This window comes from Plectropomus leopardus, chromosome 7, assembly GCF_026936395.1.
Source record: "Plectropomus leopardus strain MGB_pleo_1.0 chromosome 7, ASM2693639v1, whole genome shotgun sequence".
Classification (NCBI taxonomy): Eukaryota; Metazoa; Chordata; class Actinopteri; order Perciformes; family Serranidae; genus Plectropomus; species Plectropomus leopardus.
Window position 1 is genome coordinate 28,722,393 of NC_142182.1, and position 25,327 is coordinate 28,747,719.

A 25,327-nucleotide genomic window follows, 5' to 3' on the forward strand; every position below is an offset into this window, starting at 1 on the left:
TTGAGTAGACCAGAGAGGATAGGGTCTTCAGGAAGCCACAGCCAAAATAACATTCACCGTTCATAGCACTTAAAGGGCTCAATTGTACAACCTGGAACACGGGGACACCCAAAAGACAAGTGACCTGGTCTCGGGGTCACTGAGATACAGAGGTGTAAAAAAACAAAACAGCTGCAAATACTTTCCAGTTTTATTGGTTCCTTATCAGAACCTGCAAATCCTCAGTGTAATTAGGATAAAACTTGCAACATAGTCTCACAGAAATACATGAAATGGACACGACCTCTTAACAACACGTTATGTGGTGCTGGACAAGAAAAAGTGTTAATATAACATGAAATATAATGTGTATAAAAACAATGCCAATGCAAAGTCTACAACAATCATGGTTTGGTTGCCTTGTTGTTTGGTTTTAAGGACAAAAAAATATTTACATTTAGGACAAGACTCTGGTTACACTCAAAATATAAAGTATGGAACCTAAGTGACGTAAATTTACAGACTTTGTTACGTAAAGTACCTACAGGAGATGTCAATATTTATCCTTTAATTGGTAACTGGCAAAAATATTTTTGACCAGTTATGTATGTCACTCTGTGGGTTAATTTTCCTTCTCTTCAGTTTACTGCACTGCACACCATACAGGTCTGGTTGGATATAATTAGCCAATAGTGCTGTTCATTTGGTACTTACTGCTAGTAATGCCATTCTGACCCAACAGCGTTGCTGAGGAAACATTGTGCCCACCATCAGGTCTCCCCCCAGGTCGCTCAGATGAATAACTGGCTCAATTTTGAGCAGCAAACCCCATTAGCAACTCCTGTTAGCTCTTGTTAGCACCATCAGCAGTTTCAGCATGGCTTGTGGTGCTAACATAGTTAACACTGCTAACAGGGTTTTGTGGCTCAAAAGAAAGCAGCTTACTCACCGGGGCCACCTGGTACCAGACCGGAGGGTGACTATCGCACAACACCATGCTGCCACCAAGATGGTGTTACCAGCAGTAACATAATCTCAGAAGGAGCAACGCTGCCAGTGAGGTCCCACACAATTCGAGTGGTGCGCAGAGCGGCCGAGACCAACATTAGCTAACCAGCAGAGACTGGAGGGTGGGCAGTGGACACTTTGTTTCTGCATGTTAATGGAGCTAGCCGGGTGTCTGTCAGCAATGCCAACAGAACATAAAATAAAAAAGTATTTGGGGGTTGGTTTTATTTTCTGAAAAATAAATTCCTTAGTTATCATGAACTGGTTAGTTTCCAGTTATTGGGTGTCAGGCTGTTGAAAGAAAATTAACTGAAACTTTCCTCCCTATTTTAAGTACTTTCTGTAGTTAACGTAAAATCTGTAAAGTCACACAGAAAGGTTGGCCTTTGGTTTCACTTAGGACACAAACAGAGGCTGCAGGTTGAAAGTCCATGTTTGCGTAATCCATCCACCACCCATCCTGCCCGTCCTACACAGACTTTCTAACTCATTATGCTACTTTTGTCCACCTTGACTTTTCCCGGGCGTTTTTTTTGTTTGTTTTGTTTTGTTTTCAGCACATAACTTCAACACATTTTGTGCCTACCACCACATAAAGACATCATGCACATTTCACGTGTATTTCCTTGACACCAGGCTGAAACTTGTGATCATCCAACACAAGATTAGCGTCCAATTTCTTTAAACTTACAGTTTAATATTTCTATCACTTTTGAAGATGATAAAAAGTTAAGATAATTTGGCCCGGGTTTACAGAGTAAAGTTAAATGTGCGCTGCAGCATTGTGATCTATTAATAGCTGTTTTTTTTCCACTTTCATTGCCTTCATAAAGCTGTATCAGGTGAGTTAGTCACTGCCACAGACGCAGGATCGCCACAATAACAGCCTGCGGGTGCTAATCAGTGTTACTAAAACCAACCTGAATGGTTTGCATTATTACGTTGATGCGGGTGGGTATGACATGCCATCGCAAACTTTTATATCAGAGAGGCTTTTTTTGCAGTCAGGTTAACAAGCATGGGTCTCTAGAGTCCACAGTTTTTTTGGCCCTTCCATTACTGAACAAAGGGTTGGATGTCAGAGTCAGATATCAGTGTCAGGACACAGTGCCGCCTGCTGCTAATGTGTTAGCATATAGCGTTCACCAAATGACTGTCTGGGTCAAGCCAAGGTGTCAGGCCTTGACCGTATCCAAGGAAACAAACAATAACAAACAAGCTGAGGAATGAACACGTAACTCTTTCGGTCAGGCCGAAAAAGAAAAAAAAAATATGATAACCCTATAATCTTTCAAATTCATTAGTGGTAAATCTCATCTTTGTGGGATCAAAAATATTATTACAGTGCATTACTCTGACATTGTTCTCATTATTTATATCAACATATACTGCACATTTTGTTGCCATGCGTGTCGTGGGTCTTGAAGCCATGCCTTCTAAAAAATTCACACACTTAGATTTGCACATAGATATGCATGTGCGTGTTACTCCGACTGCATGTACAGTAATGAGACGTAGCCTGGGAGACACATGCCGTAAAGCCTGCAGGGCACATGAATGCTGACAGCAAGGAACCTCCGGTCGTTATTAATGGCTCGACCTATGAGCGCAGGAGACCCCCATGGAAACAAGATACTGTGGATTCACTAATGCCAAGAAAACATCTGCTTTCTCATCATTTTTTTAGAGAAGTTTCTTGAGAAATCCAGCAAGTTGGACTGACATTTATAGAGAATTTTAACTCATTGTAATTTAAACACCACTGAATTTACAGTATTAAAAATTAGTATCTGAAGTTATTTCTGAATTTTTCTTTTGAAATTATGACATGAATTCACAAATTAAGATTTATTTTTTTAAAATAATTGTTTGACTGATCAGAGTTAGATCTAAAAATTCAACTTGACGAGGTGCCGGCAGCTCTGTGGATAGAGCGGATGTATAGCCCATGTATAGAGGCTGAGCTCTCGCTGCAGCAGTCACTGGTTCAACTCCGGCCTCGGCCCTTTGCTGCATGTCGTCCCCTCTCTCTCCCCCTTTCACACGTAGACTCTGTCCTTTCAAATAAAGGCATATCTGATCTGTCAAAACATTCAGGCTCAATTGCCTGTCCTGGGTAGCCTGGATGATGCTATTTGATTTTTTTTAAGCTTGAATTATTAGATATAAATTTGTGAACATTGAAAAAAAATCAATATATGCATCTTCAGCTTTTGATATTGCATATCAAGAAATTTGATATTTTAATTTCAAAGGGGTAAATTTAAAACAAATAAATTCAGATACATGGTTTTATAAGTAGAATATTCCAATGCTATAAATTCAGTGGTGTTTAAATTTCAGTAACAAATATTCAGTGGCTATTAAAATTCAAATATTTATACCTACATATATTGATATAACTGTGACTTATTGACTGAGAAAGCATAATTATAAATGCATTAAACACTCTCTAAATGTCAAAGTAGCACAGTGCAAACATTCAGAATATCGTGATTCATTCTTATATGAAAATTGTTCTAATAATGCATTGTTCTAGCACTGCCCAGGTATTCTATATCTCTTTAAAATTGGACATTTATTAGCATTTTGATTAATTGCTCTTCTTCCTCTAAAGCTTATCTTTCTCTAAATATAGACAGAATGAGGTTCCTAACTCATTACAGACGTGAGGTAATCACAGTAGCAACTTGTGTTAGTGACTCCGCTTGGCTGTCCTCCTCCTGAAACCCCAGGCCAAGTATTTACAAAGTGTGTGTGTGTATTTCTGTAAGTGTGTATCCGGCCTCGCCATTAGTACGATTGCTGAATGAACGCATGTGTGTATAATGTTTGTGTGTGTGTGTGTGTGTGTGTGTGTGTGTGCGTGAGAGAGAGAGTGTGTTATAAATTGAAAGAGGGGTTTTTAGAAGGTCAGCCTTGCTAGTCAACAGCTCCTTCGTATCACATCGTTTTAGTGCCAACTACTCTGCTAGAAATGAAATAGGGGGCATTTGACCCAGTCTGACGTATGCTCTGTAGGGCTGGTGATGACAGCGTCTCAGACACTGGAATGAGTCTATAAAGATAGAGCTAAATCTGGGAATCCTCAGAAATCAAGCTGCTTTACTTACTTACAATTTTAATAAAGGTTCACTAGTGATTATACCAAATAAAATCTCAGTCTTAAGCAAAACTTAAGACTGAGATGAAGCAAAATGTCAGCGATTTGTTAGTGGTGATTTAGTTACCTTTAGGTCAAATTACTTCCATACGGCTAAAAATAGGGTTGCACAATATGACGTTATATGTCACAGAGTGCAAACTATACCATGGCTTTCAGGGGAGGTCACTTTTTTACCTTTTTTTGGACATATCAATATGAAATGTCAGAAAGATCTAGAAATTTTAATAATGGTGTTTCGGCAATAAGGTGGTCTGTTTTGAGTCAAAGTGAGTGAAGTTTGTGGTATTGTGATTATAAATGGTTTAGTGATGTATCATCCTCATACACAAATCATACATCAGTAATAGTCTAAATTTACGCATGATCCATGATGATGAAGTATAGAAAAATAGAAATTCATAGCGAGAGTAGAATATAGAGCCCACCGCATTTCACAAATCATGTTTTAAGGGGAGCTCGTGTCTTATTAAGAGGAGCCAAGCTCCCCCTGCCTTCCCAGTAGTTTGCACCCTGATGCCATGAGATGACATAAACCTGTCTAGAACTGTCACTTAAATATCTCTCAATGTATTATAACTGTGGGCTCGCGAGTGTGTGTGTGTGTGTGTGTGTGTGTGTGTGTGTGTGTGTGTGCACGCGCATGTTGCAAATAACTGCACAAGTGTTTCATAGCTAAATCAAATTTTACATGATTTTTGCATCACTGTGATAAAGTGTTTTGATTTGTCAGGAATTCAAATGGCTAATTATTGTTATTATTGATTGATATCAATCTGTTGACTGCTTTATGGGTAGTTGTTTGGTTTATAAATCAATGAAAAATATCGTTCAGTGTTTCCCAAAGCGATGTCCTCAAATGTCCTGTTTTGAGGTGGGTTTTTTTTTTTTTCAAATTTGGCACAAACGGTCACTTGGACTCAACGCTGAACTGATTAGAGTTTTGTGATCAAAGGTCAAGGTCACTGTGCCCTACAAAAAACATTTTTGACCATAACTCAAGAATTCATATGCTAATTATGACCAGTTTTACACAAATGTCCGATAGGATCTAATGAAATGATGAAGTGATGGTGTTTTATATCCAAAAGATCAAAGGTCAGCTTCACTGTGACATCATAATGTTTTGCAGAAACATTTTTCTGGCCATTACTCAACACCATAAATCAGGAACATGCGGGGAGACATTTGGTCAGACACTGAATTGGTGACAGTAATCTTGGGTGCCCACCTTGAAACTGTGCTGATTGTATAGATCCTCTGTGCTGACATGTATGTAGACTGTAACCGCAACTCTGATTCGCAGAGGCATACAAATGAGAGGCGGTAATTCTAGTTAGAAGTGTCCTCACTTTTTTTTTTTTTTTGCGATCTTCAATATGGTAACATAACGTGACATTTTACAGCGCACCCTAATAAACAAACTGTGAATATACTGTAATTGTGACACTGTCTAAAATACTGTACATCAAGCATTTTTTTGTGAAATTTCTGTGCTGCAGTTTATCAGCTGACATATTCTGTTATGATATAACTGCAATAAACTACTAAAGGCCAATAAATCAGCCTTGGCCAGTTAATCAGTATAGTCCTATAGAGGGTCTTTGGACCTGCAAACTACCAACACCATAGCTGCTGGGTTAGATTTGCTCCTTTAAAGATTTACGTTTTGCTGTCGCTGTATGAGAATGTGAAAACGGCCCTGCTGACTCAATAACACAGTGACAATTAATACATCTATAAATCTTTAACGTGTGCAGAGTGAACTTCATATGGATTACGGTGTACACTTTTGTCTTCACTCAACAGCCGGTGCATATGGCTGAGACGTGAGGAGCGTGTGCAGCTGCATCTAATTAATAGTGTGAAAGTTTTTGCCTAATAGAGCCTAAGCTGTGTTTATGCCATCCCCATTACTCGCTCTGCAAGTGAGTGGAGCGCACAGCCTCCTCACCCTGAGGTGTCTGAACCAAGGGCTTCCACTCTAGAAAATGGATACCCCAGCCAACCTCCTTGCCAGTTCCTGGGTTTTGATATCCACCAATTTTAGCCTGCTGTCATCTGAAGTTGATGTTCATGTTTTTGCTGATAGGTAACGGGCCATGCAGCGAGATATGAAACTGGATACCTCAGATCCGGAGGGCAGGGTTCTTTGGAATTACCTCTGCATATCCCATCCCACGCCTACTTCGGATTATCGTTTCACTCCTTGATCGAGCCTTTCCCTTTTTTAGTAGACAGTGTCGTCCAAAATCCAGGCTGGGGGCAACTGCAGGGGGATCAGTTCACAGGAGAAACACACATGGGTTATTAATCAAGGATGACTTCAAAGGTCTCAAAGTTTAATCTTTATTGCTAACTTTATGTTTATATAATTCCACTCTCAGACTTTACTCTCTTGGCATTTGGTTGCACATCCACCAGGCTGACTGAGTTCCTGTTGACTTCTCTCTGTATCACTTTATGTGTGTGAGCCCTCTTCATTCTCACAGTGCTGAGCCCTAACCAGAATTCAACTTGAAACAATTTTGATTGCCTCTTAGCCTTTAGTATGATTTATCAGGCAAACATGTCAAACATTTCCTGGTTTTCACCTTCTCAAATGTCAGGATTTGCTGCTTTTTTGTTGTTTTAAATAATTGCAAATGGAATAGATTTGGGTTTTGGACAAAACAAGATATTTGAAAACATCACCGTGGAGCTCTGGGGAAGTTATGTTGGACATTTTTTACAACTTTCTGACATTTTATACCACTCTAGACTAAATGATTTATGAAAGAATACAGCTAAATTTATCAGTGAAATAATCATTAGTTGCTACCCAAATCTGTTCTCCCGCATGCTGCTTTGGGTCAGCACTTCAATGACTAGGTCATGACAGTAATCAGAGTTACAACGGTCGGCCACAACATTAAAACCACTGACAGGTGAAGAGAATAACACTGGTCATCTAGTTACAGTGCTATGTTCTGCTGGGGAACCTTGGGTCCTGGCATTCATGTTGGCATGCACCACCCACCCAAACACCATTGCAGACCCTTCATTGCAATGGCACTCCCGGATGGCAGTGACAGGACAATGCACCATGCCACAGTGCAAAAAATGTTCAGGAATCATTCAAGGAATGTGAGCTCAAAGCATCAACCTGGCCTCCAAATTCCTCAGATCCCAATCTCATTGTGCATCTATGGGACGTACTGGTACCCAAACTCGCAACCCACAGGACTAAAAGTATCCACCGCCAACACCCTGACACCACAGGACACCAGCAGAGGTGTGACAGGTCAGAGCAAATGTCTGGACCAAGACCCTACTGTGGACCGGACTTGGCTCTGAGGTACCAACACATCCCAGGGATGCTTGTTTGGATTAAGATCTGGGGACTTTGGAGACCAGGTCAACTCCTTTAGCTCTTCGTCACATTCCTCTGACAAATATCCCCTATCTCCTATGTTGCTATTTTTTGAAAAATATAGGTTCTGTTTGACTTAAGAAAAAATTCTAGAGAAACTAAGGCAAAATCCACAACTTCACTTCACTTCAGCTTCACTGGCTTTTTTTGTTGCACTTAGAGTGCTTTGTGTACCCACACATTAAGTTACTGGTGTTGCAACTTGCAATTTTGAGGGTTAAGAAAATAATATTTGAAGATTTTGTTTTGATTTAATACAAATATTAGTTTACCCAAATTGGTCCTTAAGTTGTGAACTGTTTATCTACCATTAAAAGACAATCAAAGTTCGGTGGCTTTTAAAAACAAAATCCTACAAACCGATTGATTTATCATTATTCAGATTATATGAAGTGGAGAATAGATAATTTAAAATGGAAGTTAATACCTTTTGCCTCGGCAGGACCCCTTGTTATTTTGCAGACAACTCAATGATGTGATGTTTTGTTGTGTTATGTTTGTGTTAATTTTTTAATAATGTTGTCGTATGTTTTTATTTGTATTGTTGTTGTGTTGTCTCTTTTTGGGGGGGACTACAGATAAAAATGATCTTAAATCTATAATGTAAAGTATGCTACTTCAACTTCCAAATAAGGGACAAAGTTCAAATTTGATCTCATGATTGTTATGTGGACAAATACTTTCATTTAAAAAAAACAAAAAATTACCACATTTCCAATATTATGCCTACAGTTCATTTAGCTGAACACCAAAACAACTTTAAACTCTTTTTTTCTTCAGTTCTACACTCTGGTGATTTAAGGTCTTTTGCCTTTGTAGGGCATTATCACCAAAAAGATAAACAAATATAGTTACCCACTCTGCTTTAATTTGTCAATTTTTAAATTTACGCCATCCTTAAAAACATGATAATGAACCTTTCATAAAATCATGTCCTACTCCACCATTGGTCACAATAACAATGCGTTTTTCCCTGATAGATTAAAACCTATTAAGACCAAAGCTCCCTCATGATGTTAGTACTTTTAGCCCAACTAAGAAGGTTGATTTCTGCTGACATGTTTATGCCATTGCTGTCACACACAGTAACTCCACTTCTACATATAGATGAAATGGATTTCCATACTCTTCTATACATCCTGACGGGTTTATTTTTTTGGCAAGCTGCTGAAGCCTCTACAGCCAAATCATCCAAAAAACATTCTGCCTGTACAAATAATTCCATTTGAGTAAGTGCAGGTTTTCCTTTTTCTGATTATTTTCTTCGTAGGAAGAACCATATTTACACTGGCACTTACAAGGCCTCACTTGTTCAGAAGCTCAGAGGTTTACTCAGCGTTAATTCAAACATTTTCTTTTTTTGTACCTCACCTGCCATGTCCGTACATGTTTCAGTGAGCTCTACTACGTAAACAGACCGCTGAACTGTGATATTAGGTCAGGGCGAGGCTGGTGCTGACCATCTGGACTGCAAGTTGTTGCCACATGTCTGACAGCATTTCTCAACCCATAGCTTCCTGGAAATTATCTAACCTTACGCCTGCTCATCAATACATCTTTCATTACGCCCTTGTGATCCCACGCAAGGCCAATTCAATGCACGAGGGCTTTTTCCATAACTTTATATCGTTTTAGTTCATTTATTCTCAATTGCTGAGGACTTATTTATTTCTTTTTGTTGTTTCGTTCCCCTTGTGTATTTGACTTCAAAATCTACTCTTTGTTTTTGAGCACAGAGGGCTTGTGGGTTCCCTGTGCAGCCACTGTTAACAGGTTTTGGGATGATGACAGCACATGCTGAGTTGAACTGATTATGGAGGGTGCTGTTGCAATCACGGTTGCTATTTCCTTTCAACATCTACAACCTAATTTCATGCAACAGCTCTCTTCCATAAGTTCAGTCAGCATTTTAGTCAGCATACAAAGAAAATAAAAAAGGCTACCTGAATAATGGAAATGCAGCCATAGCCCTATAGTGTTTAATATTGCATTTACAACCCGTACATCTCTTTGCTTCAAACACTGTATATACAGAACAATAAATTGGGCCCATAGATTCATATTAAGAATTTATACTCATGTTTGTGTCTGTATAGATGCTGTATTTTCAGCTTTCACCAGAGCTGTAATTGAATCCAGCTCAAAGAGCAACCCTCTGCCGTGGAACCTTAGAGACTCCTATAAATAAACAGGCAACACTCCTTCAACACTTGCCTATATGGCACATGGAATGATTAGCTCATGGCAAGAGCTCTCTGATCTTACAGTGTGTAGCCACAACTATTTTCTGTCAGCTATGTGCGTTGCTTAACTCGAAGAGTGTGTCAAGAATGTGGTCTCCTAGGAATTCACAAAATTTAGTTAGCCTATGCTGTAGATTGGTCTTACATGCATTTGTTAATGGATGTTGCTGTATGATGTTGTTGTAACAGGATAATTTGAAAAGAAAAACACTGTATATATGTAGACCAATATAGATTTAGTAGTATTGTTAATTATGTTTCAGAAATTACTGTACATTACCATAACATGAGAGTCCAGCTCAACTGATGGTGACAGTGGTGTAATTAAGGACTTAAAGAAAGAGAGAGAAAATAATTATCAAACCAAATAAAGTATTTATTTTGCATTTTATTAAGTTTAATTTGTGCGTCATTCATGCAGATGAAATCATTTAGATTCCTACTGTAGTCTTACAGGTCTAATGTGTAGGATTTAGTGGCATCTAGTGGTCATGTTGCAGATTGCAACCAATTGAAACGTCTCTTGTGTATGTGAATGGTCCTATCTATAGTCAGTGTTTGGTTTGTCCACTTCAAACAACATGATGGATGCCATGAAAGAGGACACGTCCATACGGTCATATACTACGTTCCATTTACCTCGGAAATCGGAGGTTGGAGCTAAGAAGTTGACTTCACTCCAGTACAAGTCATAAAACCAAGGGGCTGTTAGCAATACCAGTTCTGGCCAGGTTGGCCGTTATTACCTGTTATTAATACCAGTTAATAACAGAGCATAATACTGCATTTTGCAGTTTTACAAACACTGTGGCAATATGTTTATACGTAGAAGCTGGACAGAACTGTATGTATTACTGTTTTAATGAGACACTAACAAGACAGAAGTGCTAATGAACAGTGTATTACCTCAGCTTTCACTACTGTTGATGCACAGAGCAGCCATCTTGGATTTTGAGGTTTGGGTTGATGATATTCCTCCAACTTTCGCAAATCTGACTTCAGGGAGAATTCCAGTGGAAGTTTCCGGCCGCCCTGTGCGAACGGGATGCACCGATATAAACAGCTCATTCTAAGGTAACAAAAATACAGTGATTCCTTGTTTTAGTTAATAATACATACTTTTTTCAAATGTGATTTCCACATATTCTGTTTATTTTTTTCCATTGGATCCCCATAAATCTTAAACACTGGACCTTTAAGAGAGAAAACAATTGTCTAGTTTAACAAAATAAAATCTATAAGCATTTTGCATTTCTTCTAGTTAAATGGTGCTTCCTTCATGCAGATAAACTCATTAGGATTTTGGAGCTATCTGGAATATACTGAAATGACCAATTCATTTTTAGTTTTAGGTTTTATCTAGCAATATTCAGTCAATAGGAGGCAGAAATTTGCAGAGATGGAGGACTTGAGTCACATGACTTGACTCTAGTCAGACTTCAGACAGTCTTTGCCTGTCAAAGCACTTTGTAAACAACTACTTTTAAATGTGCTATATAAATAAAGTTATTCTTCTTCTTATTATTATTATTATTATTATTATTAAGTCACAAACTTCAGGATTTGAGACTTGCTTGACTATCATTGATCAAAGACACAACTTGACTTGACCTGATAGTCATGACTTGAGACTTGACTTGAGACAGACAACTTGAAAGGACTTGACTGTTTTTAGTCACAGTCAAAAAAGTCCCATTAAATGACTACCACAATATCTGACTTCATCCATCACTGAAAAACCCACAGAGAAGTGAATGTGTGTTTTCAGAGTAACCTTGTGACTTGATTGACCTGAGCACTTGACTTGTCCTGTTTGACTTATGGCAGGGACTCAACATGATTTACTTGATTCTCACCACAGCAACTTGGGACTTGTTTGAGACATGAAGGTGAAGACTTGAGACTTGCTTGTGACTTGCACATGTGTGACTTACTCCCACCTCTGGAAATTTGACACACATATTATAGCAGTGGCTTAGCTGTCAGGGCTAACCTGTTATCAGACTATGCCTTCTTTTAGCTCGGACCCTCAGCAGATACATAGCACAATGAGCATATCATTAAATTCATATTTCTGGCTGCCTGATGAATATTTTCCAATACTAACTTACCTCTTAGTCTGGATTTGCCTCCACCAGCCTCCAGAAAAATACATTAGGCTACTTAAACTAGCTTGAGTTTTTTGACAGACTGAAGAGCCAAAACATGGAGCTAAAAGTGACTAATTTACTATTATTTGTATCAGTTTGTATCTATGCCGGTTTTTAATTGTGTGAAACAGCGCCCCCGTGGGTTTCGATGTGGTGAACGATGGTATTGCACTTAAACAGTAGAAACTAATCAATTTAAATCAACAGGTGAAGGTAGCACCGTCATTAGACGACAGAAGAAGAAGGAGGAGGAGGAGAAGGTGACATGTTTGCATACCGTCATATTCAAGAGAGAAATGTAACATTACTACACCATTTATGGTGAACTCATGTCAAGCTAAAGGTACTGCAGCGTAACATTTAAGAAGCTACTGCAAGCTAACTAATGTTAGCACGTAAACTGAAATAGCTACTTTTCCATCAGTTAGCAGCTTGCTAACGTCGACTTAGATTGCTAACTGTGAGCGCTAAGACAGTACTTTAGGAAATACTGCTACAAAAACGACTGCCTGGGGGTTGAAAATAGGCCTAATGTTGTTACTTCCAAACAGGACCTGCGAAAAGAGGATGAAGTTAGCGGACGTGAGAGTTGGTGTCAGTGTGTCGACTGTGGTGGAAAACCTCCAGCCCAGTGGGAAGCCTGAAGTTATCAAGTGGCCACCATCATTGGGACAGCTGTCTTCTTTTGGTAGGGCAACCCCCTCCCCTCTACTGTCTTTGCTCTCTCTGGCTTTGCTCACTGACATCATTTATGTTCCGTATTAACATGACGTTGTCTTGCTGATGTGGTCATATTGCTTTTAATTAGTCAAATGTAATGTGTGTCCCTTTGAGAGTTTGTCATTGTGTACACAGACTCAGCATCATAGGCAGGGCTTGCCAAGGTGTTGGGGAAATTTAGTATTCATTTTTTCACGTTATCAGTTGTCACCAATTCCCCAGTGTGTGTTTTATTATTGTTTTTAATTTGCGCAGAGGGGGAGTAGATCTACAAGTAACTTGACTTGTTTGAATGTTTTCATTCTTGGCTTGGTTTTAATGTCTTTATTGTCCCAAGATTGGAAATGGTTTGATGAATTATTAGCTTTAGTTAGAATAATTCTTGTAAAGGCTATGTTGCGTGTCATATATTTCAATCATACATTGATACATTTGAACATGCTTTTCAAAGTATTCTGTCAATTAGTGTTTGTGTCATTATAGGCTAATACATTTACTGCAGATCAGTACTTTATATGCAGTATATAAGAAATTGGATAAGAGATGAGATTATCATGTATTTCATGAAAATTGCATTTTGATTCAAACAAAAATTTGATTATCTTACAGTTGAGAAAATCTGGTGGCCTAATTTTTTCCACGCCACATCATAGCTAAATAAGTGGTCTAAAATATAATAGCACAGAAATTGTATTTTTCGTCCCGTTACACCTCCGTTAACATTTAGTGTTATGCCTTGTGTTAGTGTTAGACAGACATTGTCCATAACTCAAGAACATCTATATCCATACAGTATACATCCAGACACTCACACTGAAACATCCATGTACATCTGTGAATATACACACTCATATGTAAGTAGATAGATTTAGAAATAGTTAAATGCATCTCTGAAATGGCATGGTGTTCACAGCTGCTACTGTATGGCATACGAGCTAAGGCACCATTTTAGTGCCCTGTATGTGCACCTGGAAGAGAGCGCTATTAATGGAGCTTTACATTTTTCAAAATCACTACATTACTTTAAATTTCCGCTATTTCACTTATTTTAGGAAAATAAAATTGTAAGGATAAAAACACATTTCTCACAATTTTTCTGATGATGTTACAAAGATTTTAGCACATATACTAATAGTAGCTGGGTAATGTCAGTAGAGCATGAACAGTAAAATCTGACCAAAAACATTTGTAAAATTCAATGAATAGTCTGTTAGTAATAAACTGCTAATTAACACTGGACAGCCCAAATAAAAAAACAGTGGAACAAACATATTGCAATGATGCACTGCACAGAGCTATTTTCAGCAGTATGAGATTAATATTTGCTTTTATTGTTTTTGGATAATCTTGATATGTTAAGAGATTGCAGAGCGTCTCATCACTCTGAAGTATGTTCAGTAGATGTACTTGAAGCATCTGAGCACGTGTTTTTTATTGCTTCACCATATCCGACACACTGATGGTCCACAGATGACGGTCTGTACAAGTCAGGCCAGCTGCCCTTGCTGTACGCTAAAGAGAAGGCCAAAAGTCAGGGGGCGAACTGACAGAGGGAGGGGCAGGTTGTCTCCAATTACTGCACTCAGCCGGACTTGTTATTCCCTTTCTCAATCCTTTTGCTTTCTGTATTACAACACCTGCCGCATGGCCCTCTGCTTACTCATCTCCCACTCCAACTTTTAGGCCTATCACTGCCTGAGAGAGAAGTGGGAAGTCAGGTGTGTGCTTTGATCTGATTGTGTGTGTGTGTGTGTGTGTGTGTGTGTGTGTGTGTGTGTGTGTGCGCGCTGCTAGTGAGCAAAGAATGGCATGCTGAAGCTGATGGTGTTACTGTTGATCCACCCGGGGGACATGCAACAGCTCCTGGGAGATTAAGCTAATTTCTAAAGAAGCAGTCATCCCTAAAACACTTAGTGTTGAAAATGTGCCCTCCATTTGTGTTTTTTTTCCCTAATGTTTGATTGTGTAATAAGCATGCAATGATTTACCCTGTATCTGATTTGATGGTGTTATGTCATGCCGGGTGTAGCCTTAACAACCTGTGATTGCAAAAAAAAAAATTAATCTAAAGATTTGTAACTGCAGTGAAAAATAATATAAGTAAAAAAAAAGCAATAACCCTCATGCATCTTTTCAAGAGCACAGTCCAGAAACAGTGTAACTGTAGCTCCTGTCCAGTCCAGGCAGATTTATAATCACACTACAAAAGACCAATTCAGCATTCGCTTTTGTAGTGGATATTGAGCAATGCAAATTAAATGTATAAAATTTGCAATAATACACTGACACAATTGTGATCATACTATTATGACCCTGACACACAAAGCAGAAGGTTGGCTGCTGGTCAATGCCGAGCCATTGGTGAGCATCTGATGCCCTATTTTATGCGGTGTGCTATTTTATACTCGGCCCTTGTTGCCTGTTTTTTTAGCTGATTCAGCATGTTGAATCGGCATCAGAAGCAGTGGAGCCTGCTGTTGAGAGAAATCAGTCTGATTGGATGTTCAGCTTCATGCACGAGATTTAAAAACAGATGTGAGGAAAGTAAACAGACAAAGTCAAGAGGGCATTAGATCTAAACATACGTGTTACATCACATAAGATTATTTTCCTAGCCATGGAGCTCTTTTGCAGAAACGGTTTGTAATTGTTCACGGTAAATCTCACTTGTTCTTTCAACATTATGTTGTTAATTCACTAATTGGCTAACTGATGCCTCGAATCCGTTCTGTTGCTTTTCCGGTGTCCCTTTTTGAATAATGAATACAGGCTACCTCTGCCTGCTGGTATAGAGAGTTATTTCCTCTCATGCAGGTGCAGAGCATCCGTGCTAGTTGGCCATTGGCTGTAATCTTTGCAGCGTGTTCATGTGCAACTTTTTGGCCAAGACACAGGCGGCATGAGGTGACACAACAGACGGCCTTTGTCGCCACTAATTCTTTGACGTCGGTTTTGTGTTTCTGGACCTTTAGAAATCAGTATCTTGTCATTCTGTCCAGCATCAGATTTTGGCCTCTCAGCAGTTGAAATGTCACTTTTGACAGCTCTATTAAATAGTATGGAGACGGAGAGGCTGCAGTGTACCCCACGGTTTTTTATTACTAGTTATGTAGTGTAATACCACGGGATCATATAGCTCATATTTAATGACCGTCCTCTGCCAAGGTAACAAAACCTACTGAATGATTTGTTGCTGCTTGGAAAAATAACCACCCAGTAAAAGTTTATTTGTGATATGAGTAGTTGTATTTTTTTTTTATTTTTTGCTCAGATTGTTTGGATTTCCAAATATGATGGAACACTGCAACACTATGTTTGCAAATGTACTACTGGCATGAAATAGAAGTGAGGAAATGGAGACCAACTTTTCTCTAGAGTAGGAATTTGTCAGTAGAGCCAGGTCTTTATTACAGTAGCACAATGTCAGATAGACCTGCTATCCTATCCTGTAGAGTAAATGTCAAGGATGTTGCCTTGGTGGCACTTATGAAGAGAGCAACATAATCAAACTCATGTGAAATGAAGACACCTGAAACTCATATACTTCCTAAATATAAACATAGCACAAAGGAAAAAGAAAAGCCTAGAAAACAAATCCAGTATCACTATCTTTTAAAATGTTGTATTCCTGCCATTGTGAAAAAAAAAGTTAAAAAGTCTTAGTTTCTTGCTAGAACAAGGACATTCTCATGCATTTGTGATTTTTGTCATTTGAGACACTTTTTACAGTTTTAAAAATTTAAAATAACAAAGATTAAGTTAATAAGAAATTGTCTCATAAGACTAAAAACATTTCTTAAAAAATAATTTTGTAATGGTGGTGTGGAAATGAAAGAAATAATTCTGTGACAAAACTGGTACATTAGAGGCCTCCAAATACTAAATAAAATCTTTACTAGCATGTCAAACAAAAGAGATGTGGACAAAATGAGAAAAGCTTAGGGACAGAAACATTTGGTGCAGCAAAGACAATCAAAGCAGTAAGACTTGGTAGTAGTAATGGGATAATTATATTTTCCCTAAAAATGATTAGATTCTGGCACAAAAAGATCTGATGTAATCTGACAATTACTGCTGCTTTTTGCAGTGAATATCTTGAGAAAATGTTATTGCAGACAGGCCTGAAAAAAAAAGATTATTGCTACACTATTATTTTTTTCCTGTCTTCTTACTTGTACATGTATGCATCAAGTGTAGAGGGGAATTCTGGGTGTAGTCACCAAAACATCCATCTTATCGTTCACAAAAACATTTGATTTGTATTAAAGGTTAATATAAAAAAGTGTCCCTGTAACTGATTGCTTAATCAGCTGTATTTACAAGCTGTCTGTGGTGACGCTGATGACCTGCGGCTGCACTCTGTTTCTGTTGCAGCTGAAGAGCCAGGCTGCCCTCCTGTGGCGGTAGCGCTTTGACAGCAGCACATAGAGCACAGGGTTGATACATGGGTGAAGGTACTGCAGCACAGTACAGATGAAGTAAAACATCTCCCAAGCCTGTCCTTGGCGATACAGCCCCAGGTACAGACACAGCTCCAGGACATAACCAGGAAGCCAGCACACTGAGAAGGTACCTGCAGCCAAGAACACCATGACAGAGGCACGGCGGGTGTTCCTGGCACTGGACACTGACATTACAGGGCTCTTGTGGAGAAAAAGAGCCAGCCGGACATAGTTGAAAGCGATGACTAGCATTGGAACAAAATAGTAAAGTACAAACTGGCTCAGGACCACTTGGTAGTGGTGCTCATGAATGGTTGGAAGGCAGAAAGTGAAGTTAGCCAGGCTTGGGCCGAGGCTCTCTTTTGTGGCAAACATACGCAGTGGCAGACTGATGAAGAAGCTGAGGGCCCAAACTAGGACAAACATGAGGATGACCAGGTCCATGGTGGGTGGCTGGTATGGATTGGTGATGATCATGGCGCGGGTCACGGACACGGCGCACAGCGAGTAGGTGCTGGCCGCCAAGCTGAAGGCCAGCAGGAACTGGTAGACCTTGCAGGAGATGTCACCCAGCGGCCACGAGTGGCTGACAGAGGAGTGCAAGGTAAAGGGGATGAGCAGGAGGGTGAGGAAGTCGGCCAGGGTCATGCTGAGTAGGAGGATGTCGAGGCGGTTCTTACGTAGCGTGTTGTACTTCGCAAACAGAGAAAAGACGAGCAGGTTGGCACACAGCCCAATGCCCAGGATCACTCCACAGGTACAGGCGAAGATCAGTACATAGGTATTGGGGACAGCCATATCACCTTAAAAAATATCATTCATTAATCATTTATGTTCAGAAATAATTGATAGACAAAAATTATAAGTGACTGTTTTTTTTATAACCTTTTAATTGTCACTTAACCAGCAAGAATTACCAACTCTTGCTGGTTCTAGCTTTTAGGGACTTGATGCTTTTCTTTTTCATATACAACTTTAAACATAATATTTGGTGGGTTTTGACCGTTGCTTAATGAAAACAAGACATTTAAATACGTTGCTAAAAAAACACTGGGCATTTTACTTTTTTCTGATATTATGTAGACAAAGAAATCGTTTGGAGAAACAAGTAGTAGTTGGCAGAGTAATAGATAATGTAAGTTATTTGCAGCCCTATTTATGTTATTCAAAGAGGAAAGTTTAGTTAATCAAAGAGCATCTGAAATGCTTTTGCAGACCACTGGTGGAAAGTAACTTAGTACATATACTCAAGTATTATACTTGAGTACAATTTTGAGATAATTTCACTTTACCCGACAATTTCTATTTAAAGCAAATTTATTTCTCTTCTTCACCACAGTTCAAATGGAAATATTGTACTTTTACTGCACTACATGTGTTGAGTAATTTACTTGGCAGATTCAGATGGATAATACAAAACATATAACAAGAAATAAATTATGACACATTATTATCTGTTATGATACATTTCTATCGATTTAGATAAGGCCTTATTGATATTTGGGAAAATTTATGGGCTACTCAACAATATATAAAGTAATTAAAATTAGCTCAGCCTTTATTTTCACTTTAGTAAAAGCTCTCAATACTTCTTCCACCACTGTTATTGACCTATAGTGGTATAAAATATACTGTATGTATCACAACGTCACCAAAACATACAGATGATGTAATATCACCAAAATATAAAGTTCAAGGTTTTAACATAAGAACAGCAGTATGTTTATCTGCTGAGATACTTTTTTAGTAACATTTTGACTCTTAACTGCTGCATATTTGAACTGGTAGAGTAATAATCTGTAGCAGGTGTTTGTCTGATCGGAGATCGCTGCGGTTTAAAATGATATCAGATGTGACAGTTCTCCATCATATAGATGCACTCACCATCGTTGTTCATCAAAGCAGCGTCTTCAAGTTCATGTTTGCGAGTGAGCTATCATCACGATGTTAACGTCTATTTTACTGGTGTCCATCCTGTTAAACTGGACTGACAGAGGGAGAGGTGGCAGCCTCTCAGGACTCATTACAAAGTGTGATAGCTGAATGTGGAAGGAAGAAAGGCAAACATCACTTGGGTCAAATTGATTCTGGTTGATTTGTTTTAAAGAGAAACGGCCTCAGACCAGCTGCTCAGGGAACAATGATGCATTATACAGTCCTGTTTTGTGTTTTAGTTGTGAGAGGATGTTTCTTCAGTTTTTTGAAGTTACTTTAATTTTTGATAACCGCTACACTTGACATTGGGAAGCTTTGTCAAGCATGTTGGTCTTTTGGGGAGTAAAGAAATATGTCATTGACTTAGGCTGTGTTGCTGTTTGTAGGAACTTTTACTGACCTTTCCCGACCTGTTAAAGCCTCTCTGTTATGGGGACTTCATTCATACTGTATGAATTAAATTTAGAATTCAGCCCTCTCCAAAGAAAAAGAGACCAGTCCATTGATTATGTTGTCTGTTCCTCCCCTTCTATGGAGATATTAATGTCTCTCTCCATTGTTTGATTGATTTCTTTGGTGTGAGCTGCAGGCTCCTGACGGCGGCTTTATCAGGCTTTCCACAGCGTTTATGACTCTGTGTCAGCTAATGGCCTTTGGTGTACACTGCTGCTCTTAGCACAGGATATAGCTGATGCTGATGCATTTGCTAACCCCTCCATTACCAGTGTCTGTGCCGTTCTGTCAGCGGCTGTTAAAAATGCCACGTTTTCAAGTAGGACATTAACAGCTTCACTGTGTTCTGTCTGTGCCTAAAAGTCAACAAAAACAGTAATGATTATCACCTTTTCACAGTACATTTTTTTAACTCGTTTTGACCCAGATGTTGCACTTTATATTTCTTTACTCTCCGTCTATATAGCAAGGGTAAAGTTCATGGTTAATATAAACAGCAGCACCTCAAAAACTAAAAGGCATTTAATGATTTGCTCAAAGACAGATAATTGCAGCAGTTTGAGCTCAGGCCTGTGATCGTTACATTACACTGTTGACCTTTATCTACCCTTTTCCATGTATAGCCACTGATCCTTCATTCAGAGGCAGGTAGTGTATATAGGTTTACTCCTCATCACCTTCAGATTTTAGAGATAAAATGGCTAACTGGCCTTGCGGCAGATAAGTCTGCTTTGCAACCATAGTTTTTGATTACCATGTATCATTCATTGAGTTTTATGGAAATTAAAGCTGAAATAATTAGTTGACTAATCGATTAGTCATTTAGGGCAGCTGTGTCATCCACTAATCTAAAGATTGGTGGTTTGATTACAGACTCTTCCAGTCTGTCTGTCAAATTATCTCTTGGCAGGATAGTGACCCGCAAATTGCTCCCGATGGCTGTGTTATCAATGTGTGAGTGCGTGTGAATGTGAGCAGGTGGCACCATGTATAGTAGCCTGTATGTATGTGTGTGTGAATGGGTGATTGTGGCATAAAGTGCTTTGAGTGGTTGGAAGACTAGAGAGATGCTGTACGAGTGCAAGCCCATTTGTCATTTGTCAGGAAGCTTTCAACAATTTTGATAACCTATTTTAAAGTCAGTTTTTTTAATTACTTTTCAAGCAAAAATGACAAACCGCTGCTGGTTCCAGATTCTCAAATGTGAGGATTTGCTGCTTTTCTAATTTAATTTTTTTGTTTATTTCTGTGCCAGAGCAGTTAAGTTGCATCATCTTTTAGTCATATATGAACAAATACTGAATAAATTGAGGTTTTGGACTGGATCACCTTGGGCTCTGTGAAATTGAGGGCATTTTCACTATTTTCTGATATTGTAAAAAGTAATTAGAAAATGATCAGCAGCGTACGTCTTCTCAAAATCTCAGAATTTATAAGTAAAATAAATTGCTGTCTTTGCTACTGTTAATCAATTAATTTGCCAATTATTTTTCTCAGTTAGTTGTTTGGTCTATAAAATGTCATAAAAAAAGTGAAAATGCCTGTCAAAAAATGTTCCAAAGCCAACAGTGACACCTTTGAATATGCTGTTTTGTGCAACAAAACAAAATCCAAATGGGCTTACATTCAATTTGATATCACAGTAGGAAATTAAAAGCAACAAATCAAGACAATGCTTAGCATTGTCTTAAAAATCACTTAAAGGATCAACCGATGATCAAAACAATTTCTGATGGATTTTCCGTTGATCAACTCATCAGTGACTTGACTAAAAATTTTAGCTCCTCTGCACATTTGAGCCTCATATGGCTGGTGAAGAAAGACACCATGAATCAAAAATATTTCTAATGGCTACACTTTTAATGTTTGATTAACTGGAAAACTTGTACAGTATGCCCTCAGTGCAAGTGAAGAACATTAAATGAGTCTGACAGCCCCTGACTCGGGCTTGTTCTATAAAAATAAACTATAATGTGAAACGGTGAGAGTGGGTTTGACGAAGCATCCAATAAGTTACGAGTCCATGAGGGATCTAAGGTGGGAAAGGAAAGCAGGACCATCAAAAAGAAACATCAAAATAAAACTCAACCACACAAGAACATGTACAGGATATAACTAAAGTGCATTATGGAATTTAGTCAGCAGCACCGTGATACATTCACAAAATAAATACACACTTTCAAAGTGAAATAAATTATGGCAGAACAATTCGGACAGATGTATGCAGTGAACGGTTTGTATGTTACTGTTAGTTCACGGTAGTCAACACATATAGAGTCGAACAAAAGAAGACCACTCGGCCTCCCAATTATTTGCGGTTACGTTATATTCAGGCAATAAATAGCTCCTCCTGTGATCTACTCGTGCAGGCAGCTGGTTAGAGATGACTACTTATGGCTTTGTTTTGAAATCAAACTTGCACAGCACTACAGATGTTCCAAATAAATATGGACCTAAGAAGATGTTATGATGATAGTTCACGAAACTTCGGGAAGTATGAGATCAAAAATACAAACACAGCAAAATGTTATCATACAAGCACAACCCCGGGGCTGTAATATGAAGTGACCGAGTCAGCATTGGGAAGAGTCTATCGGTTCCCAGTCATTTCAGTGTCTTAGTGCAGCACCATATAAAGGCTAATGGAAGTCTCTTAGTCAGGGCACTGCATCCTTCATGGCTCCCGCATTGTGGCAGATCGTGCCCGCCTTCGCTTCTTGTCGCTTTCTCTGCGTCTGCCTAACCTCACCTTTTTTTTCCTCTTGGTAGCCACTTTTAGTGGCTGGTCCTTATAAGCTAGAGCCTTGTTGGTCTCTTGGGGCAGGTTAGCACCCTCTCTGTCCAGCCTGAACCTGTCAGGGAGGTTCTTGGTGGCCCCTGGGGGCTTCTCGTGCAGGGCATTCCCACTGAAGGTTTGGCTTTGAGTTCTGCTCTGCACAGGTGAAGCTCGCTCATCGGCTGTGTGTACCTCTTCCAGCAGCTCCTGCAGCCACATGCGTCGCTTGAACTCCTGTAAGGAGCGGCCCTTGTCATGCATCAGCTGGGCGTGGCTCACTGACCTCCTCCTTAAAGCATGTAAGTGGAGAGAGAGACTCAAATCAGAAATGGTGCATACAATCTAATAACATCATAAAACTGCATTGTGCATGAGAGGGGGGCTGCAAGAACTTTTCTATAAGTTTGTCAGAAAATGTGTTTTTTTCCCCTCATTTCTATTATATTATCAGTGACGCAATTAAACCAGAATTTCTCCGTCTCACAGTTTAACTTTGTTTTTTTATTTTATGGTACACCACAGTGTTGAGTCTCTGTGTGGAGCAGTTTTAGAAGTGGTGGCAGCTGAAATGTAAGAAATCTCGGTACAGTAGGTGGCAGCATGTAGCAGAGCCATCACTAAGCTGAGTTCCAGACCCCCAAAAGCTGAATCAGAGAAAACTTGTGCCTTAATTTACATGTATACAGTAGCAGTGCGTTTTATAAATCCAAACAATACAAATATTTAAAATGTGCCACTTCACCACTTGTAATTATAAACATGTCTGTCATTTAAAGATCAATATATTGCATAACACTGAATTACTTTTCTATGGTCATCAAAATTAATAAAAGAAATAACTCACGTTCTGCTACTAAGTGCATCAACTGGTCTCCCATCAAGAGTCACAGGGGAGCACAGCAAAAACACAGCCAGACTCCACTGATGAAGCACGACAATAGAGCACATCCTTGAGCCTAACATCTGAAGAACACAATAAATATTATATCAGTTACTTTTGTGAACTAAGCAAAACTTTGTTTTATTAATTTATACTAAACCATTATTCTAATATTCAGTAGAGGATTGTTAGTAGCAGTGTAGACAGTTGAAAAATGACACAGTACCTAAATACGTGAGGTCTCCCAGGCAGCATTACTTGTGCCAACAAACAGATTAATAAAGTAAAGAAACTTAAACTTACATGGTGTGAATCTTTTCAGTCAAAATCCGCAAAAATGCCAGTCTGCAAGCTCTTAAGAGTTGATCTTGTTGCAAAAATTAATTAGCAAAGTAATCAGAAGAATTATTCTGCCAATACAATTCGGCTAGTTCAAAACTTGTGTCCAGATCCATTGGTGTGAAAGCAGCCTGGGGAAATCCCCCCCGTCACTCTGCTCCATTCATTTGCCTCCCAACAGTGTGTGTTGAGCTATTTATTTCTCCCCAGCGTCCCAATTGAAAGAGAGATAAAGATGGAAAGAGCAGCAGCAGCAGCCCATCAGCTGCAGAGCTGCCACTCCACCCAGTACTGCCGTAATCTCATGAACGATGAAGCATCTTCTCTGGTGGCCGGAGCCGGAGAGCAGAGCTGAGAGGGTTTTTACAGTCCAGCACTGTGTGAGTCTGTGTGAGAGAGGCACAGTGAGAAAGTCAGACTCCTCTTTGGGTGAAGATGCAGGCACTACCCTAGCCCCTACCCATTAAGTCCAGTTCTAACACCCTCCCCAACCTCTGCAGCCTCCCCTCTCTCCCTCCCCCCAAACCTTCACACACACCTGCTGTGACAAGAAGGTGGCGCCCATGCAACATCCAAACCTCCACACAACAAAGAGTAGCACAAGCTTGGAAAAAAAACTTAAATTTTAATCAACTTCAAATAATTCTTCTTTTCTTTCCACATAAAGCCTATAAATCATTGCATCATAAAGGGGTCAGAATTGACAGGTGTGCACCAATGGAGGTAATCATGGGTTACCAAGCAGAGTGTATAAGGGGAGGGGCAGGGTTACTCCAAAGTAAACAGCCAGACCTAACCACTCTCCCAGGGGAGAATGACCATAACCTCAGAGAAACCCAACCCACAGCCTCTCACTGCAGACCATTCAATTCACCTTCACTCTGCCTCAGCAAACCAGCTTACCACTGAATGGTTACAGTGGGCTCTGAGGTATCTCTCATATCCAGCTAATAAGGAAAGTGGAGAGCTTTGCATTGAGGTAGTCGTATACATTGCCAGATTCACTGTGTATGTTTAGGCAATGAAACCTGTCTGATGCATCCAGCCACATTTGTAAATTTACTATAAATGTTATAAATTTCCACATAAAAGGTCAGTAGTCTGGTGTAAGCGGTAGCTCTGTGGCTAGAAGTGGGTGTATTTTAAGTATCGCATTGATTGACAGCACTACATGCTCCATGCAAGTATAGTAGTATATGCAACAAGGACAGGGGCATTTTTTGCATGCTTTCTTGTGCGAGGTACTACAGTTGGCGGGTGCAGTAGAATGATCGTAGGTCCTACATGAACCTGCACACAACAAGGTCTGTGGATTATCTTAAGTAACTGGGTCATGATTTCTGAAAAGAGAAATTGCTGTTGAGTTTTTCCAATGTACTTTTTGGCCCTTGAGCACCACAAGCCAAGTGGCCGATATCTCCAGCACTTGGCAACTCACCCCAAAACAAGCCATATTGTTAAATGGTACTACAGGTAATTATTTTGTATTTGTGGGTGTACTGTCCCTTTAAACACAGGGCCTATAAACTCTGGATGTTGATTTCACTTTTGAAACTTTGTGATCTTGAATCACACCGTTGGCAAATTCTGGCCACAGTGTTCATGTTTGATATAAAATGAACATGTTGTTCTACAGTTTGTTCAAACTGATCTCTGCATAAAATTTAATTGGGCTCAAATGACAGATAACAAGAAGAACATGAACATGGCCGTATGTGTTCTCAGGGTTCATGAGAGCCCCTCAGTTGTGGTTAGAAACAGTTAAGGATTGGCAGCAGAGTGTTCTCAACCCAGTTAAATTTTCCTGTGATTCATTTCTGGGTCTTG

The 25,327-nt window shown here is 39.3% G+C and overlaps 2 protein-coding genes and 2 long non-coding RNA genes across 4 annotated transcripts in view; 2 read left to right on the forward strand and 2 right to left on the reverse strand.

The window, feature by feature from the left end:
• Positions 1-9,759, forward strand: part of LOC148189214 (uncharacterized) — a 30,987-nt gene extending 21,228 nt beyond the window's left edge. The window contains exon 3 of the long non-coding RNA XR_015776893.1: positions 6,243-9,759. This is a non-coding gene — a long non-coding RNA (uncharacterized LOC148189214). The remainder of the gene's footprint in view (positions 1-6,242) is intronic.
• A 2,751-nt stretch (positions 9,760-12,510) lies between these two features.
• LOC148189215 (uncharacterized) overlaps positions 12,511-25,327 on the forward strand; it is a 40,693-nt gene continuing 27,876 nt past the window's right edge. The window contains exon 1 of the long non-coding RNA XR_015777051.1: positions 12,511-12,643. This is a non-coding gene — a long non-coding RNA (uncharacterized LOC148189215). The remainder of the gene's footprint in view (positions 12,644-25,327) is intronic.
• On the reverse strand, positions 16,308-17,915 carry LOC121950110 (galanin receptor 2a). The gene has a single exon (XM_042496027.2). The coding sequence runs from the start codon at positions 17,913-17,915 to the stop codon at positions 16,992-16,994; it is 924 nt and encodes a 307-aa protein (XP_042351961.2). The 3' UTR covers positions 16,308-16,991.
• pthlhb (parathyroid hormone-like hormone b) lies at positions 21,618-23,909 on the reverse strand. The gene is made up of 3 exons (XM_042495374.2): positions 23,465-23,909; positions 23,126-23,244; positions 21,618-22,570 (listed from the first exon to the last, which is right to left on the reverse strand). Exons 2-3 carry the CDS (start codon positions 23,242-23,244, stop codon positions 22,180-22,182), a joined length of 510 nt encoding a protein of 169 aa, XP_042351308.2. The 5' UTR covers positions 23,465-23,909; the 3' UTR covers positions 21,618-22,179.